This window comes from Paralichthys olivaceus, chromosome 19 (assembly GCF_024713975.1).
Source record: "Paralichthys olivaceus isolate ysfri-2021 chromosome 19, ASM2471397v2, whole genome shotgun sequence".
Lineage (NCBI taxonomy): Eukaryota > Metazoa > Chordata > Actinopteri > Pleuronectiformes > Paralichthyidae > Paralichthys > Paralichthys olivaceus.
Window position 1 is genome coordinate 12,513,357 of NC_091111.1, and position 16,521 is coordinate 12,529,877.

Consider the following 16,521-nt stretch of genomic DNA (forward strand, 5'->3'; position numbering starts at 1 on the left):
ACACACACACACACACACACACTTACTCCTCTGTTGCTTTGCCCCCTCCCTGCCGACTCTCGGGTTACTGTGTAACTCTAGAAGTGGGCAGGACATGCTGCTCCACTAAGGACCCAGCATGCACTTCTCTACCAGCATGTGCTCTACCCTCTCATATACTGCAGGACTGCTCATACTGAATAATATTACTTTAACCTACATTTATTCTCAAATATAAAATATTTTCCCCATTTTTGCTGCAAAACATTGAAAAAATTAAAGAGTGTGCACCAATTAAAACTGAGATTTCAAAATATTTTCAATTTCTAGGACTTTTTGAGAAAATCAAATGACAAACATTCCATTTAATGCAAGGGTTATTTAGACAGAATTGTTAAATTACATTTCAGTACTTTTGCAAGTTTTTTAACTCCACAAAATTAAGTTATTAGTTTTTGTGCATGTTCAGAAATCTAAATTAGCTTTCACCAGTACAAGCATTATTCCTTCTGCCCTTGCAATCATGGGCCACTCGCTGAAAGTAACTTCTCTGATTTGAATTTTCCTGTGTGCAATTTTCCAACAGATGTATCGGCAAGCCAACAGCGCCCTAATTGTCTTCTCCAGTCACTTAATTAATGTTGTCATTGATTTCCCTTCAGATGAGACCTAAATCTGCTGTTGTGTGCGAACAAATTAAAAACCAGAGCCCCTTTTTGTGCATCCACTTCATAAATAAGTTACTGACACTTTAAAACAAAACAGGACACGTCTTTTATCGTGGCTGCCGAGGAGGATTATTCTTGAAGAGTGGATGAAAGTTAGTGTTTGCCCAACTTTCACAGAACATTTTCACATCAGCTCAATCTGAGAAACGGCAGGACAATGATAAGGCTGCAAATTCTCTCAGCTGTTTGGAATCAGTGACTCACTCATGTGTCTGGCTCACAGGTAGCTCTCTACTGCCCCCTTTGGAGTAAAAATAACACTCTTGAAACTTAAACTTCCTTTATTTATCCCACAAGGGGAAATTCTTTTTACACTTTTTTTTTTTACACATGCAGTTCAAACCCACAACCCCACACACACAGAGGGCTCAAAGACATGCACATTTTTTGGAGAGAGATTGTAAAGTACAGTAGAGTAGAGCCAAACTATTGATGAGAATATGCAGATTTATGCAAATAAGTTTTCTGTTACTTGATGCTTGTGTTGGATTGCTCTACAACACAATTCATTTGATTTCTGAGGACAACAAATATACATAACATCATACATTTGTGAAAGTAGGACTTGTGTCATGGACAGCTATAACACAACATACCTCATTCTTACTTGGCTGGTCAATACATCTGTCAATCATTCCAGCAATAAGTCTCTTTTTATGGGCTACGTTAATAATTGTATGCATAACTTTTTACTGGTAAGTTTCATTGCTACTTATTTATGTATTTATTCAGTTTGCTTGTCAGAAGCTGGATTTTTGGAGGTTTTCTCACAGAATAATTAAAGCATTAAGTGCAGAAAATCCCTTAGAGCATTTAAAATTATATTCAAGTCATGTTTATGTGATTAGAAACTTTTCTTTGAATGTATGTTAATTCAGTGACTGTCTAGTTTTGTGAGAATATGGCAAAGACAGAAAAGAAATAAACTGAAACAGATGCCAGGGAAGAAACGTGCCTCTAACAATCTCTACTGCCACCAAGTGGTGGTCATGAATACTCATGACCACATGGATTTGATTAGAACTCAATCTGGGTCTGTGAGAGAATGAATCGATGTAGGTCATCTGGTAACTTCACTGGTAATTGCTGCAGGATGCGATGAGAGAATGAGGAAAGAATGCACTGAGATAAAGTGAACGTAGATTCCTGCAGAAAAGTCCAGAAAGGACTGGTGCTGTGTGTATTTGTACATGTGTGCGACTGTGTGTGCTCGTAGGTGAGTATAGAATAAAACAGAATAAACCTGAAAAAACAGCTAAGAATGAACAGTTGCACATTTCAGGGCAAAGCGTCCAAAAGGAAAAGCAATATCTTTTGAAGTTAGACATATTGCAATGATTTGTTAGGATCTGACAAAAATCTGCTGCCACATGGGACGCATTTGTTTGCCCCTCTTTGCATTTTCTCATTTCTCTTCTCCTCTCTTCGCCTCTCTTCTCATCTTCCTCTACTCTGCCAAAATAAGGTCGAGACAGCAGAGGTCATGTGAACTTGATCCACTGGATACTCCTTGTTTAGCAGTTCACAGAAGGCAGAGCAAAGGTCAAACATGAGATCATGAAGAGGTCCACTTGTGAACTCAGCAGATAAATATAATCGAGGGCAGCGGCTGTTCGTATTATTGATTGTGCGGGCAGAGATATCTTTACTGCAACATATGTCACTCATTCATCATTCATCTAAACAGTTATGTGACACAAAGCTCTGTCTCAGATGGATGCAGTATTTTGAAGTAGTGTTTACAGTCAGTAGTTTGATGACCAGTTGATTTCCAATGCTTAGTACAAAATTAAGCAGTTGGAGGCTTGAACAGAAAAGATAAACTGAGCCTCCTGTGAATAAGGAGCAGAGGAACAAAACAATTATCACCCCTACTACAAGAAGAGACGTGTAAACCCAGCATCAGCTCAATAAAAGAGTCAACACGTGATTATAGGCTATAAAAAGATATTATAATTCATATTAATTTAAGAAAGAGTTCAGGTTACTTGCTGAAAGTCAGAAGGTTTTACGTAACAGGTAAAACCAGATTCAACTGAAATGAGGGAAAATCATTTTTTTCTGGGGTGGAAATAACGGCTGCAACTTGTGTAAACGTATCGACCCCTCGCTCGGTGGGAAGCGACCAGTTGTGACAAGAGCAGGTGAGAGTTGGCAAACCATTAAAACCCTGTCAGTGGGGTTAGATCACAAGAGGGCAAAACAACGGAATTGAAAAGCAGCAGCCATCCAAGGGATAGTCGCCCTCTGCCCGTGTGTCCATTCACAAACAAACAATCACCCACTGTTCTACGAGGATAAGCTCCTTCTGTCCTAAACATTGGTACTCCCTCTCTATATCTCTGAAAACAAGAAAGGAGGTGGAAGGCAAATAAAAGCTGTCAGGTCAATGGGGGGAGAGGGGAAGGGGGTTGCAGTCAGCGACACAGATCTTCAAACAAACTGGATCAAACTCCAGCCAGTGTCAGTAACATTTCCTCCCTTATATTCTAGAGGAAAACAGAAAGTGTCCACTGTGTGATCTGAAAGACCGCAAACACAAAATGCACTTTTTGTTTTATTGTCAATTGCAATAAAGATACAGGCTTTTCCCAGACTGGGAACTGGGACAAGTACTTACCCTTAAATATCTTAAAGGTACAGTGTGTAGAATTTTGTGATATCTAGTGTTGAAATTGCATGTTGCAGCTGAACACCCCTCACCTCACCCTCTCCTTCCAAACATGAAAAAGAACCTGTGGCAGCCTTTAATTGTCATAAAAACTCAAAAGGTGTTTAGTTTGTCCAGTCTGGACTAATGTAAAAAAAGATGACGGCCTCTGTAGAGAGGGTCCCCTCGATGTAAATATAAAGTATTTGAATATAAAGGCTATTTTCTGGGGTAAAGAAAACTACAATTCGTACAATTTAGATGAATCACACTAGTGAAAACATCACAAGGATTGTTTTACATTCAATTTCAACCAATAGTTCCATTTCACCTAAATCTTACACACTGGACCTTTAAATTCCTGATATAACTCAAGTAGCTCCACTTGCATCCTCTGATTTATTGCACCAACATCTGTTTAGGACATAAATCCCATACTGCTACTACTTTTGTGGAGCCATTGAATAAGTCTTTTGTGAAATCCAGCCTTGTGGCCCAACATGAAGATGTGATGCACTCAGTTGTGTTTTTTTTTTACAGTTATAAAACCAAATTCTCCCTAATTATGTTTTGTTGGCGTTGGAATTACGATATTAAAGAACCTGCAGTTCATTTCAAGGTTGCACACTGTTAAACTGTCACTGTCCATTTGCACGAATTGTTGTTTTGATTCAATTCTCCCATTTTCATTATTTCCCGTCTGAGGAAGTTGCAGATGCAGAAGTCAGCACGGCAGCAAAAGCAAACACTGTCTTAGTTTGTGGTGGACGTCTGGCTGAATCCGGCCAAGGCAAGGTGCAGTCTGTCAACACAGCCACAGCTACTACACATAATCAATTATTAATCAAAGGGTCCAGTAGAAGCGCTCACTGACAGAGACTCTGGATTCCCTGTTATGTGTTTGCATGCAGTTGTTGGGAATACTTTGCATATTTGCAGCTAATGGCGGGAACACATGTTTTTTGTTGAGCACATACAGAGAACAATGGTTATTATACAAGTCAGCTAAACTCTTTATATCCCTCATACCGCAGGAATCTGTGACTCCAGAGCAGCAGGATCCAGATGTGACACAATTCTACTCTTATTTATTTATTTGTTTTTTTATTTGATGTTTGTTTTTTGTCTCTCCATACTCTCCATGTGCTTGCTCGCTGTGGGGACTGTTATATTTCTCTATGATATTTACAAGTCCCTTGAAATTGTGGATGTTGTGATACAGGACGATACAAATAAGAATTTAAATAAGTTGATTTAAACTTGAGTGTTATTAAGGGTCAGATAATATCTTGTTTATGAAGGTAGATTAATATTTAGTTTAAGCTTATCAAGACATCAACACATGGACACACACACACGTCAGACCAGTGAGAGTTGAAACATTCATCAATCGTGGACATTACTTGTTTACTATTGATCATCTTACTTAGTTTAGCTTCTCAAATGAGAGAACTTGCTGCTTTTCCTCATCTTCATTTATAGCAAATGGAATATTGTTGTGATTTACTTGAGACTGGAGCATCGAGTTATTTATTTTATCAAGAAAATAGAGAACTAGCTATTAATACCCACAGCACATGCAGGTATAAGGCTAATGTAAAACTGTGGATCCTATTATTTACATTGAGAAAGAAAAGAAAAACTAGTTGCATCTCTGGTTTTGGGTGAAGAGAACTGAGCGGATGATGTGAGGATGCAGCGTTGTTGCTCATTTAGAGATGAACCGTGACCTTGTGACGCTTGTGAACTCAGCAGCTCATTGACACTATGCTCCGGTTGTAAACACCAGGCCTATTTACAGCAGCTTTTTGTTTCACCGGCTTTTGAAAAGGTCGACGCTGTAATGATGACTCTTGAATACATCCTGAATGTTGTGATGATTTCTTTACAACCATGTGCTCATTTGTAGAGAACTCCTGGAATGTGAATTCATGAAGAGTGAGTTTCTCATGCTTTTTATCTCCTCTCGGAGAATGAAGGAGTGTTTTGTTTAGTCTCAAAAGAAGCTCTGATGTACTAAACTGTGGAAGAAATTACCAGTGTATCAAGAAATGTGTGTGTTTAGGGCCGAACGTCTGTTTACTTGGGTTACAGATATTGTGACACAGATGCACAAATGCCACAAACCCAGCCCAGATCCAGGGTGGGGAACGGTGTGGCTTCTTTCCTCCTATTACACGACACAGTTGGTGTACACCACTGTGTATTTCTCCTCTAGTTATTGATAGCCCAGCAGAGAATTTCACAACCCAGACAGATTCAGATTACACCTTTATTGGAGCACTGCACATTGGCCAAAAAAGGCCCATGTTTGTTTTGGATATTTGGGGCCACATTTGTTATTTTACAAGTTGGCACCTTTAGGCTCACAAGAGGGCCAGAAGTGTTCCACATGTGGATACCGTCTGAGGTTTTCTCCTCTTATTGAGGGAGTTTATTCTCTGCACAGTCACCATAATGCTCATTGTGGCAACTGTTGGGTTTCTCTATAACTTTGTAAGGTCTCGACTGCACCATGTCGATAACATGTTCGGTGCAATACATATTAAACTGAATTTGGACAACATGGAGCAGCCCGATACAAAATACCATCGTTTTTGCAGTTCATTGTGCAATTTGAATTGTGAGCGTGCGTGTGTGCGCGCGCTCCTCCTCCTCGGTGCGCTGCGTAAACGCCTCAGTCACTCACCCGCCGGTCACTGGAGAGAGAGAGACGCACCGGGAGCCACAGGGAGAAAATGACCGTGGAGAGAATATTCGACGAGCTCGGACATTTCAACAGGTACGAAACATTTCTACTCGTCTGCAGAGTCGAGAAGTTTCCACGTTTCTCTTGTTCCGTGCACGAGTTGAGTTGTTTTTTTTTTGGCACCATCAACAAACCGCTAACTTCTCCACGTTGCTTTAATTCAACCTTACAGTCAAAACAAACTGCTCTGATTTTAAAGTTCTTGTCCCCATTTACACTTCATTTACTTTTTGCTAATTGCTTCACTTCACTGTGACTGTTTGGATCGCTTAAAATCATCTTCTCATGTTTTAAATTTCTGCAAACATGACCAGAATGCAACTGGTTTGGGGATATTTTAATGTCATTATATGTATTCTCACAATGAAAGTACACGTTAAATGTATGACCATTAAACAAAACATCATATTCCAGTTTTACAACCTTTATGTGGTGACCTTTCAAATTCCGCCTCCTCCCTCTCCCTCTCATCTCTCCCCTCTTTCCACCCACCTCTCTTATCTCCCTCTCTCCTCTCACCCCAACTGGTCGAGGCAGGTTGTGGCCTCCCCACTTTTTAAGTTATCTATTATATATAAGACCACGATCATCTCTCTCTGATTTTTATGTCAGCATATTTTAAATGTATGTTTCCTCTCCAGATTTCAGGCATGTCTGTATTTTGCAGCAGTCTTCCAGGCCATAGCCTGTGGGATCCACTACCTGGCATCTGTTTTCCTGGTGGACACCCCAAACTTTGTGTGCAGTGTGCCCAGCAACATCACTGATGTCCTGTACGGTAACCTGTCAGGATCCAGTCTGGAGGATTTCCTGCCGGTTTTCAAATCGGAGACCGGGCCCATGGTGGTGAGGACGGCTGAAGGAGAACAGTGGGAGCTCAGCCGATGCCGCAGCGCCCTACGCATGAACCCAACAGACTTCTCGTATGACTTTGATGGGATCAAAACAGTGAGAGCCTGTAATGGAAACTTTGTTTACGATCACACTGAAGTCACACAAAGTATTGTGACGGAGTGGGACTTGGTGTGTGAGAAAGAATGGCTGGCCAAGCTGTGCCAGCCCACCTTCATGATGGGGGTGCTGATTGGAGCGTTGGTGTTTGGGGACCTCGCTGACAGGTAAGCCAGGGATGAAGAACGAGGGGGAGGGGGCTTCCTGTTGAGTAAGAATGAATTCATGATGAATGACATCATCTGAGACACATGGAGAGAGTTTCTCCACATATAAATATATAAAGTTATTTTCACATGTGCATGAAAACAAAAGCACATGTTCTCTGACTGTGGCTGAGATTCTGTTTTCTGTCTTCATGTCCACATGGAGTCTTCAGGAGACATGTTGGTACTTCTGCCTCAACATTAAAAGAGACACACTTCTCTCAGATGCTCGGTGTTTGAGACTTGATTGCACAACCAAAGTGACCTCACAGGCATGGAGGTGTGGGAAAGGCACGATGAGAGCTGTAGGAAAGATGAACGCCTGGTGTGGATGATGGGATTGAGTGACGGTAGTTTAGAAAAAGACAGGGAGGAAGAAGAGTTGAGAGTGGCCATGGAATGAGGAGAAGAGTTTATTGTTTTGGTCGTGCGTTATTTTACGTGTACTGCAGTTTTATCTAAAATCGTACTCCTTGCATTTCAATTACACTAGATTGTTGCAACCACAACAGATTTCTTACCTGAACAGGTAAACTCGACGTGTGAGTTTTCCTCTGTTTCTCTCTTTCACCCTGTTTTCTCTCCCTGAACGTGTCTCTCTCCTCCAGGGTTGGTCGTGTGAAGATTCTGATGTGCACCAGCATGTGTCAGTTTGTGTTCGGAGTTGCTGTAGCGTTCTCTGGAAACTACTATTTCTTCATGGTACTCCGTTTCCTCCTTGCTATGGTGAGTTCGGCACGTCTACCCGAGAGGGTGCATTTCTTTTTTCTACCACGGATGGCAAACCAATCAGGGCGGCACTCATATGAAACCTCATATGAAATCTAATGCAGTTCCATGCAGGGACTTCACTTCAGTGTGTAGAATTTAGTGGTGATGTTGCAAGAGAACCTGCGGTAGCCTTCAGTTGTCAGCGTGTTTAGTTTGTCCAGTCTGGGCTACCACTGATGTAAATATAAAGTATTTCAATATAAAGGGCCCATTCTATGCTAAAGAAAACAATTCGTACAATTTAGAGGAAACACACCAGTGAAAACATCACTAGGATTATTTTCTATTCAATTACTGTGAATAGTTCCCTTTCACCTAAACTGTACACACTGGACCTTTAATCTGAAAGAAGAAATCTAACGTGAAAGTGCACTTTGCAAGGATTTTTAATGTCAGTCTATAAATGTTAACTTGCTGAAAGAAGTCTTTAAAAGCTCAGAGGGAGCTGCCTTATTTTCCCCTTTCGGCTTGTAAACAAATATTCTTCTTCATGTTCACTGTGTCCCCAGTGTGTGGATGGTTCACTGCGAAACTGTTTCTCAGCCAGTTGCTAATGTTCTCTATGAATATATTAGGAGCCTCCCCCTGTTAGTCATATTACATTCAAGCCAACATCCAAACCAAAGCAACATGTTTGCTCCAGTATAAAAAGAATATGAGTAGAACGCTGCAGCTTTAAATATATATATATATATATGTACTGACTTTCCTTTCCTCCTGTGAACTTGCCAGAGTTGTGACGGTGTGATTATGTAGTAACAGGTTAGAGAAACCATTTACATTCATGTATAACAAGGAAATGAAGAAAAGCAACGTACATTAGATCAAGCGCCTCATGTTTCTCATAGTGAAGGAAAGAAGAGATGTTAAGAGTAGAATCAATAGTTATGAATGGATATATTGCTGTGTTTGTATTTAAAGATAAAAACAGTGTTTACGTCTCTGTTGATGTACTTATACGAAGCATCAAAACTTGAAAGCAAAATAACCAAAAGGAATAGAGCGAGTAAAGCAAGCAGTGCCTTTGATATGTGTTTTATTCACTGGGTACATGAGATATGTGCTCAATAGAACATTTTACTAACTGAGGGACTCGTTACAGTTCCAAGGCTGCGTGGCAGTGAAGTTGAGCTCACAGAGCCCCTACAGTCCATTTGCTGTTTCACTTCCAGCTCCGTCTTCTACCATCCCCCCCCCCCCCCAGTCCTCGTCTGCTACAGCTGTTGTTTGTCACACAGAGTCAGACTCTCAGATGGTGGAGGCTCATACTGCTTAGCCACTCTCAACAGTGCAGAATTCTGTTTTTTAAGCAGGGTCATAGAGTGCGATCGCTGCCATTACACTGGGATTCAAAGTTTTCACTTTTGAAGGAGCACTGAATCTGTTTACTTTTAAAGGGATAGTTCACAGAAAAATTGAAATTGACTCATTATCCACTCACCACTATGCCGATGGAGGGGTGGGTGAAAGTGTTTGATTGACACAAAACACTTTTGGAGTGCCAGGGGTGAAGTAAACGGGACCCCTTCTTAAGATGTAAAAATACTAGAGAAAAACGTGACACGCTGCCGTCATCCAAGCGTCCGCAAGCCCTGACATTCATATTCAACTCAAAACGAGGTCATTTAAACCATGTTTTTAGCGTCTGACATCCTCTTCGGAGCCGTGTTCATGTGCTTACGGACACACCGGAAAAACTGCACGCTTGTTTCCATCATTGCTCTTGGCAGGTTTCTAGTGGCTACCTTGTGGTGGTGTTCGTCTACGTTACCGAATTCACCGGCATCAAGGTTCGCACATGGACCTCCATGCACGTGCACGCAGCCTTTGCAGTTGGGATCATGGTGGTGGCTCTGACTGGTTACCTGGTGCGCGTCTGGTGGATCTACCAGATCATCCTCTCCATCTGCACCTCGCCCTTCCTACTCTTTTGCTGGAAATTCCCCGAGACACCCTTCTACCTGATGGCCAAGGGCCGTTACAGGGATGCCCAGACGCTGCTGGACACGATAGCCCGCTTCAACGGCCTGGAGTGCAGCCTGAAGGCAGAGGAGCTCCTGGAGCCGGAGGAGAGGGAGAATGGCAGAGCTCTGCTGGAGCAGGAGGCAGGGGAGCGTCCGGCGCAGAAGGAAAAGAAGCTGTCCATCCTGGATCTGTTCGGGAGCTGGAGGATGGCGGCTCGTACGTGCACAGTGTGGGCAATCTGGTTCATCGGCAGTTTGGGCTATTACGTCTTCTCTTTAGGTTCCGTCAACTTAGGAGGAAACCAATACATCAACCTCTTCCTTGCTGGTAAGTAACAGAATCCTGCTTAGGTCAAGTAATTGTGGAATATATTTTGAGACTGTAGAAAATTATTGGTGTGCCAATGCCGATACCAGGATACAGAGAGTAAAAAAAAATTCAGATGCTATTTTTAAGGAGAAAAAAGTCGTTTCTGGTAAATTTATTATTTTTTTCCTCCGAAATTTCTCGTAATATTACGATTTAATTCTTGAAATTGCTTTTTTTCTCTCCTTTGATTGGCCCCAATATTTTGTCGTAAAAAACTCATATATTGGTATTTTCATATTCTTATTTATTCATATGATTTAATGGGCTTCCTTTACCTTTCACCCAGTAGGGACATTTACTTTTTTTTCCTCAAAAGATGCAGTAGAGCAGATTTCAGAAGCTCAGAGATTTACTATCTAGTTATTTAAGTCCCACTATATAGAATATCACCATGTCAGTGTACCAGTGATAACCTCTGACTGGGAGCTACTCTGATTGGCGGTTTCCAGGTGCAGTGGAGCTTCCCTCTTATCTGGTTGGTTGTTTTGCAATGGACCGGATCGGAAGGAAGAAGACCTGTGCCCCAGCTCTGCTCCTCGCGGGGGTCGCTTGTATGCTCATCATTGCGGTGCCCTCTGTATGTACAAAGAGCAAGTGTGTGTCTGTGTCTCTATATTTCACCACTTTTTTTCTTCTGCGGTTATAAAACTACTAATTTCAAAATGTTTTATTGACCCTATTTAAAAAATCAAGAGAAAGGTTTTTAACAATAATTAAATTTAGAGGAACTAGCCAGATTCAAATTAGTGTGTCAGTACTAATGCATCATCACATAATAATTTATCACTGCAAAGTGATAAATCGTGAATTGTGTGTAAAGTGATAAATAGGGATTTAAGGGATTTCAAAGTATTTTCTGCACTGGCACAATCTGCCTTGACTGAGCTCTTAAATTTATTGCCCATGACATTGCCCCAGGCCACCAGACCACTTTTACAGCTGAGCTCTGATACGAGACACATGTAGAATCCAGTGTGTGTGTGTGTGTGTGTGTGTGTGTTTTGAGCTGTGACCCAAGTAAGCTCTGCTCATGGTCGGGTTGAATAACAGCAGGTACTTAGCAGCCAAGTCAATATGACCTTTGACCTCAAAAGCCTTTTTTGAATAGGGCGGTCAACAAGCGTGACCTGAAAAAACTGGGCATGTAGACAGTGGAAACGTCAGACAGCATCTGAATGTAGTAACTCCTGTGGGCCGCTACAGGGAGACACACTAATCTTACCCCTTTCAGAATTTACACTGCAACTGGTTAGCTTAGCATACCATAAAGACTAAAATGGCAATAAAATCCACCTACCTTTGCTTCCATCAACGTGTTATTTCTGGTTTCCTCACATCACGTAATTTTGTCCCTGACAACCCACACTTTGTTTTCCCGCAGGACATCGAGGTGCTAGCCATCATTCTCAGCATGACGGGGAAGTTTGCCATCGCCATCGCCTTTGGGCTCATCTATCTGTACACCTGTGAGCTTTATCCAACCATTATCAGGTGAGAAATAACACAATCAACACACATACATAGAATATGTACGGTGTCAGTAATAGTGATTTGTTTTCCTGGATGTTTTAACAAACAGTAGTCTCGAGTTTGTTTGTTAGGAAGATTACGCTAAACCTATGTAACTGATTTGAATTACATTTTGTGGAGGGGTGGGGCATGACCCAACCCCGATTGTTTTTTACTTTCTTTAAACATTTATCAACATGATTTTAGGCATGTTTACGGGAATGCTATTTATGGGTTCGTGCAATTTGGTGCAGATCCAAATAAAAATCCAGATCTAGTGAATTTAAACGTAGTTTTACAATGTTCATCAAAAAGACCCGGTCATTAACAAGGGTGAGCATGTGAATATATTTCGTGAAACTTGACAGGTTGGCAGACGCTCAAAAACCTAGAATTCTTCATTCTTTTGGCCTGTAGATCTTTTGGTCTTAACCCTGTTGCTGAATCTGTCTTCTCAATTGTTGTTGACCTTCTCCCTCCAGGTCTCTGGCAGTGGGTAGTGGCAGTATGATGTGCCGCGTCGGCAGTGTGGTAGCCCCCTTCTGCGTGTACCTGGCTGACGTCTGGGTCTACCTACCTCAGGTATACGTGTTCCCTTGTGGCTGGTATTATTTAATTACCGGATTTCACCTAGTCCATTCTGTCAGCTTAGTGCTGGTTCCTATTTCTCAAATTTCATTTCGAAAGGTATCCTTGCAAAAAAAATAATTTAAATCTTTCTTCATGACCCCTCTGTAGCTCATCGTGGGAATCCTGGCATTTATTATCGGAGTGCTCACATTGCTGTTGCCTGAGACCTTGGGCAAACCTCTGACAACCACCTTGGAGGAGGCGGAAGCTCTGGGGTGTAAGAAAAAGGATGGGATGGAGATGAACCAACGTGAGGCCAAGGCCTGAGCTGCTGGAGACAGACATGCGAAGAGAATGGAAGGAAGAGGAAGAAAGGGATGGCTGCAAAAGCTGAAACAGTAACATATATTTTGGTTTATTGGAAGAAAAATTCAGAACTCTTGAAATGATGCTTCACCAAAAACTAGAAAAATAAGTCATCCTGTCAAACAAAGGTCATCCAGATTATACCAAATGCTGCGTTGTGATTTGTTTACCTGTTATATTGCAACACATCATGTATATTATATTATCAGCATAACACAATAGCATTATTTGTTCTATTATAACAAAAGGGCCTTACTGTTTATTTTTAAAGTCACTTCTTCATTTTGTCAACTCGTTTCTGAATCTCAGGGCATCCATTTCCGGATATCTTTGTGAAACTATCAATATGGAGGTGTGTTAAATTTACACTCTGTTAGATATGTGTGTAAGTCAGTGTCCTAGTCTTCATGAAATCGAGATGCTGGGCATATGGAAGGAAAAGTATCTGAAGTAATATTGTGTTACTGTATGTTCCTGAGTCAAGGTGTGTTCTCCAGTGTTTGGACCAAAGACGGGAATGAACCACAACAGTATGGAGACATATCCACCTGCTTTGCAATATTGTAATACAGTACGAGCATGTTTGTTTCATATCAGACCATTTTGTTGTGATTTAATCTTAAGAACAAAACAAAAGTCTTGTGAAAGGTGAAACTAATGTTTAAGCATCAGTTCTGAACAGTTTTACAATCAATACTTGATGTTTTTGTATGTTTAGTCAGTATTATTCTTATTTCATTATGGAAAAATAAATATGGTGGCTAAAACTGACTTTGTCGAGTCTCTCTTTCTCTTAAAGTAAAAAATGGAGGGGTCACACTGATAATTGAAAAGTATGGACCCTATTTTGATTCCATACTTTGATCATTCTGGGTACACAGAGGTCCGAGGAGTTTCAAGATCAACAGAACTCAAAACTCTATTGAGGCAACCTTCAAGTATTTTTTTCACTTCAGCTTTCCTGCAAAAATGGGAAAAGTACACCACTTGCTGGTCATGTTCGGGAGTTACACCAAGAACATTTTTTATTCAATAATAAGTCACATTTTTCTATATTAAAGAATGACATAAGAGGACGTGCAGAGTTTTAAATGCTACTCACTAACTCTGTGTAGCCTGTGGACAGCGTTTTCCAGACTGGAGATGTGAAGGTAACTCCACTGGGAAAACAGAAGTAAGATGAGTCTGGAGATGCAGCTGCAGGGAAGAGAGACATCATGGTCTGAGTAGTAAGACTTGTGCAACTTTAAGATGAGGCTGCAGGCACAAATGGCCAAACACAAATTCATCAAAAAACAAATCATCATCACAGGGACATTAGCTGCAATGGTTAAAGGACATTTATTTTGAAGGCTGTAATATGATCGACTGCATTAGTTGTTAACCAGTTTTCCGCTGTTGATATAAACCAATTAAAATGCCAATAATCAGTTCATAGCCGCCAGAAACCAAAGATACAGATCATCAAGTTATCATGTTTTCCATGTTTTTCTTTCCTTCCTGAGAATCTTATCTGGAATGCAAATGAATACAAAATAATAAATTAAACTGGCAAAAAAAAAAAGGAAACACTGAACACAAACCAGGACAATGAAAAAGGTACAGACAATGGAGGATTAGGATGGTATAGTGAAATACAACTATCACATACTAGCTTATGGTTACTGTTCCTCTGCATGTGATGAAAAAAACATGCACTCTGACTAGCTGCTAGCTGGGACTGGTGACACAGAGAGAGACATAATCCCATTTAAAATTAAAGACAATTTAGACTCCAGTTTTGTGACCAAATCCCTCACTTTGCTGCAGAATCCAAGGATCTCAGAGAAAGAAAAGTGCAGTTTTTTCATAGTTTTCGTAATGCATCGCAGTAGGAACACTGCTATTTGGCAAGCTCAATCTTTTAAACTTTGGATTAAAACTAACTGCACTCCATAAATGCTTTTTTTTTGTTATATTAGCCTATATTCTCAACTAATGACCCAAGTAACAGATCTATGTTAAAATACACCGCTGGTTTGGTCAAACTCAATCATTCACGCACACATTGTAGGAATTCTTTGAATTCATAATCGAGTGCTCACTGCTTAACCCTCATTTTTACCTAATATTTAAAAAATGTTATAAACCAATACTGAAACAACTGACACGGAGCTTCCTCTCACACCATTTGCTGTAACTCTTTACAAGGTTTGGCACTTTCAACAGTCCTGGACGAGTAATATACATACAAGACTTTTGGCACTTTTTTAAAATTCATGGACACAATTTCCAGCTCTTAGGACGTAAATCCATTGGTGAAGTATGATCCTCTTTCTTGGGCGATGTCTCTGAAGTCCGCTCGTGCAGTAAACACTGCAGCGACCAACATGTAGAACATCTCCCAACACATTTATCCGTCTACATCTTGCGCTAATCTCTCCTGGAGATCACAGCAATGATAGGTTTTTGTTTCATTTCACGTAAACACACCCAAAAAAACTTTAAAAACAAAATTTGAGTCAAGCAGAATGAGCTTAACGTTATTTCCCATTGTCCTTGGTCAATTTTTAAATAGAGCATTCTGTCCTTCCAATAACTCGACCCCACAGTCCTCAGTGCTGAGCCTGCTGTGATAGGAGCCCGGTGCAGATGGAAAACACATCGTAAAAAAAAAACAAAAAAAAAAAAAAAACACGAGCGTCAGGATCCGCACACCCCTAAACACCACCTCACTTTTTCATGGGCTTGCTCAAAGACGGGGGAACGCTCCCCTTCGCTTTCAGGCTGCCTCCAGCCAATCAGCTTTATTTTTTTATTTTGGCTACCGATCATCAAACAGCTCTTAGGGATGGACCAGCCAACTGTTGGCATCCTCGAGGTCTGTGTCCAGCTCCTCATCTTCATCCAGAGGCTCTGGGGTTCGGAGGGCCAGCTCCCGGAGGAAAGCTGGTGAGTAGGCGGGGGGCTGGGACACGGACTTGAGGCCAATTTTTTTCTTCATGAGGTGGAATTGATCACGGATGAAGTTGTAGAAGTCGTACTCGTAACGCATGCGGTGGTACAGCACCTGCAGGGCCTCCAGAGTGGGCGTGTGTTTACGTACTGTGCCTGTCATGTTCCCCATCTTCTTGTAGTCTGCACCAAGACAGAGGAAGTCAGAGACGTATGTATATTTTAGTTTTCTAAAAAAAAATACTGTTGACAAAACATAAAATTTTAAAGCGATACTATGACAAAAAAGGTATTTTCAAATGCCAGTGTACCTGGGCTCTTGTAAATGTTGAGCACTCCAGTAAAGTAATGAGGTAAGAGCCTCTCAAGCATGAGCAGAACATCCTCCAGCTCCTCCAGGATCCCCACCAGGAGGTAGTTCTCCAGAACGTTCTGTTTGGCCCTTTCCAAAGCCCACACCCCCGGCTCCCTGGTGGAGGAAGATGAAAAGAGAGTGAGAGACAGAAAAGCAGAGACATATAGACAGATGCCAGAATGGAAATCTTTATTGACGAGACATTAAATCTTTGGCAATTACCCAATTACTCCAACGTCTCAGGGAGCAAAATCAAAGATCAGAACCGTACCTGCATTGCGGATGCTGTCCACAGAAGTAGGGGATGATGTAGAAAACTCTGGGGTTGGAGCACTCAGGGTAATTCTCTAGAATGCACACGTTGATGTCCTGGAAGCAGATGAATACATAAAAATAATCTAATTAAATGTATTTTCCTT

The 16,521-nt window shown here is 41.2% G+C and overlaps 2 protein-coding genes across 3 annotated transcripts in view; one reads left to right on the forward strand and one right to left on the reverse strand.

Moving 5' to 3' along the window:
• The first annotated feature begins 5,920 nt into the window (after positions 1-5,920).
• On the forward strand, positions 5,921-13,584 carry slc22a16 (solute carrier family 22 member 16). The gene is made up of 8 exons (XM_020097723.2): positions 5,921-6,139; positions 6,748-7,224; positions 7,872-7,989; positions 9,765-10,326; positions 10,818-10,945; positions 11,750-11,859; positions 12,360-12,459; positions 12,616-13,584. Exons 1-8 carry the CDS (start codon positions 6,096-6,098, stop codon positions 12,772-12,774), a joined length of 1,698 nt encoding a protein of 565 aa, XP_019953282.1. The 5' UTR covers positions 5,921-6,095; the 3' UTR covers positions 12,775-13,584.
• Positions 13,585-14,135: 551 nt separating this feature from the next.
• Positions 14,136-16,521, reverse strand: part of usta (uronyl 2-sulfotransferase a) — a 49,464-nt gene continuing 47,078 nt past the window's right edge. For both annotated transcript variants that reach the window (XM_020097724.2, XM_069515479.1), the window contains 3 exons: positions 16,374-16,471; positions 16,059-16,216; positions 14,136-15,930 (listed from right to left, as the gene is read on the reverse strand). In XM_020097724.2, coding sequence (XP_019953283.2) covers positions 15,638-15,930; positions 16,059-16,216; positions 16,374-16,471 — 549 coding nt within the window. In that variant the 3' untranslated portion in view covers positions 14,136-15,637. The remainder of the gene's footprint in view (positions 15,931-16,058; positions 16,217-16,373; positions 16,472-16,521) is intronic.

What these genes read in the sequence shown, in the direction of transcription:
- slc22a16 (XM_020097723.2), top strand. Translation starts at nt 6,096, where the DNA reads ATGACCGTGGAGAGAATATTCGACGAGCTCGGACATTTCAACAG. An exon ending in CATCAACCTCTTCCTTGCTG is followed by an intron (nt 10,327 to 10,817) that starts GTAAGTAACAGA and finishes GGCGGTTTCCAG; the next exon opens with GTGCAGTGGAGCTTCCCTCT. An exon ending in TCTGGGTCTACCTACCTCAG is followed by an intron (nt 12,460 to 12,615) that starts GTATACGTGTTC and finishes ACCCCTCTGTAG; the next exon opens with CTCATCGTGGGAATCCTGGC.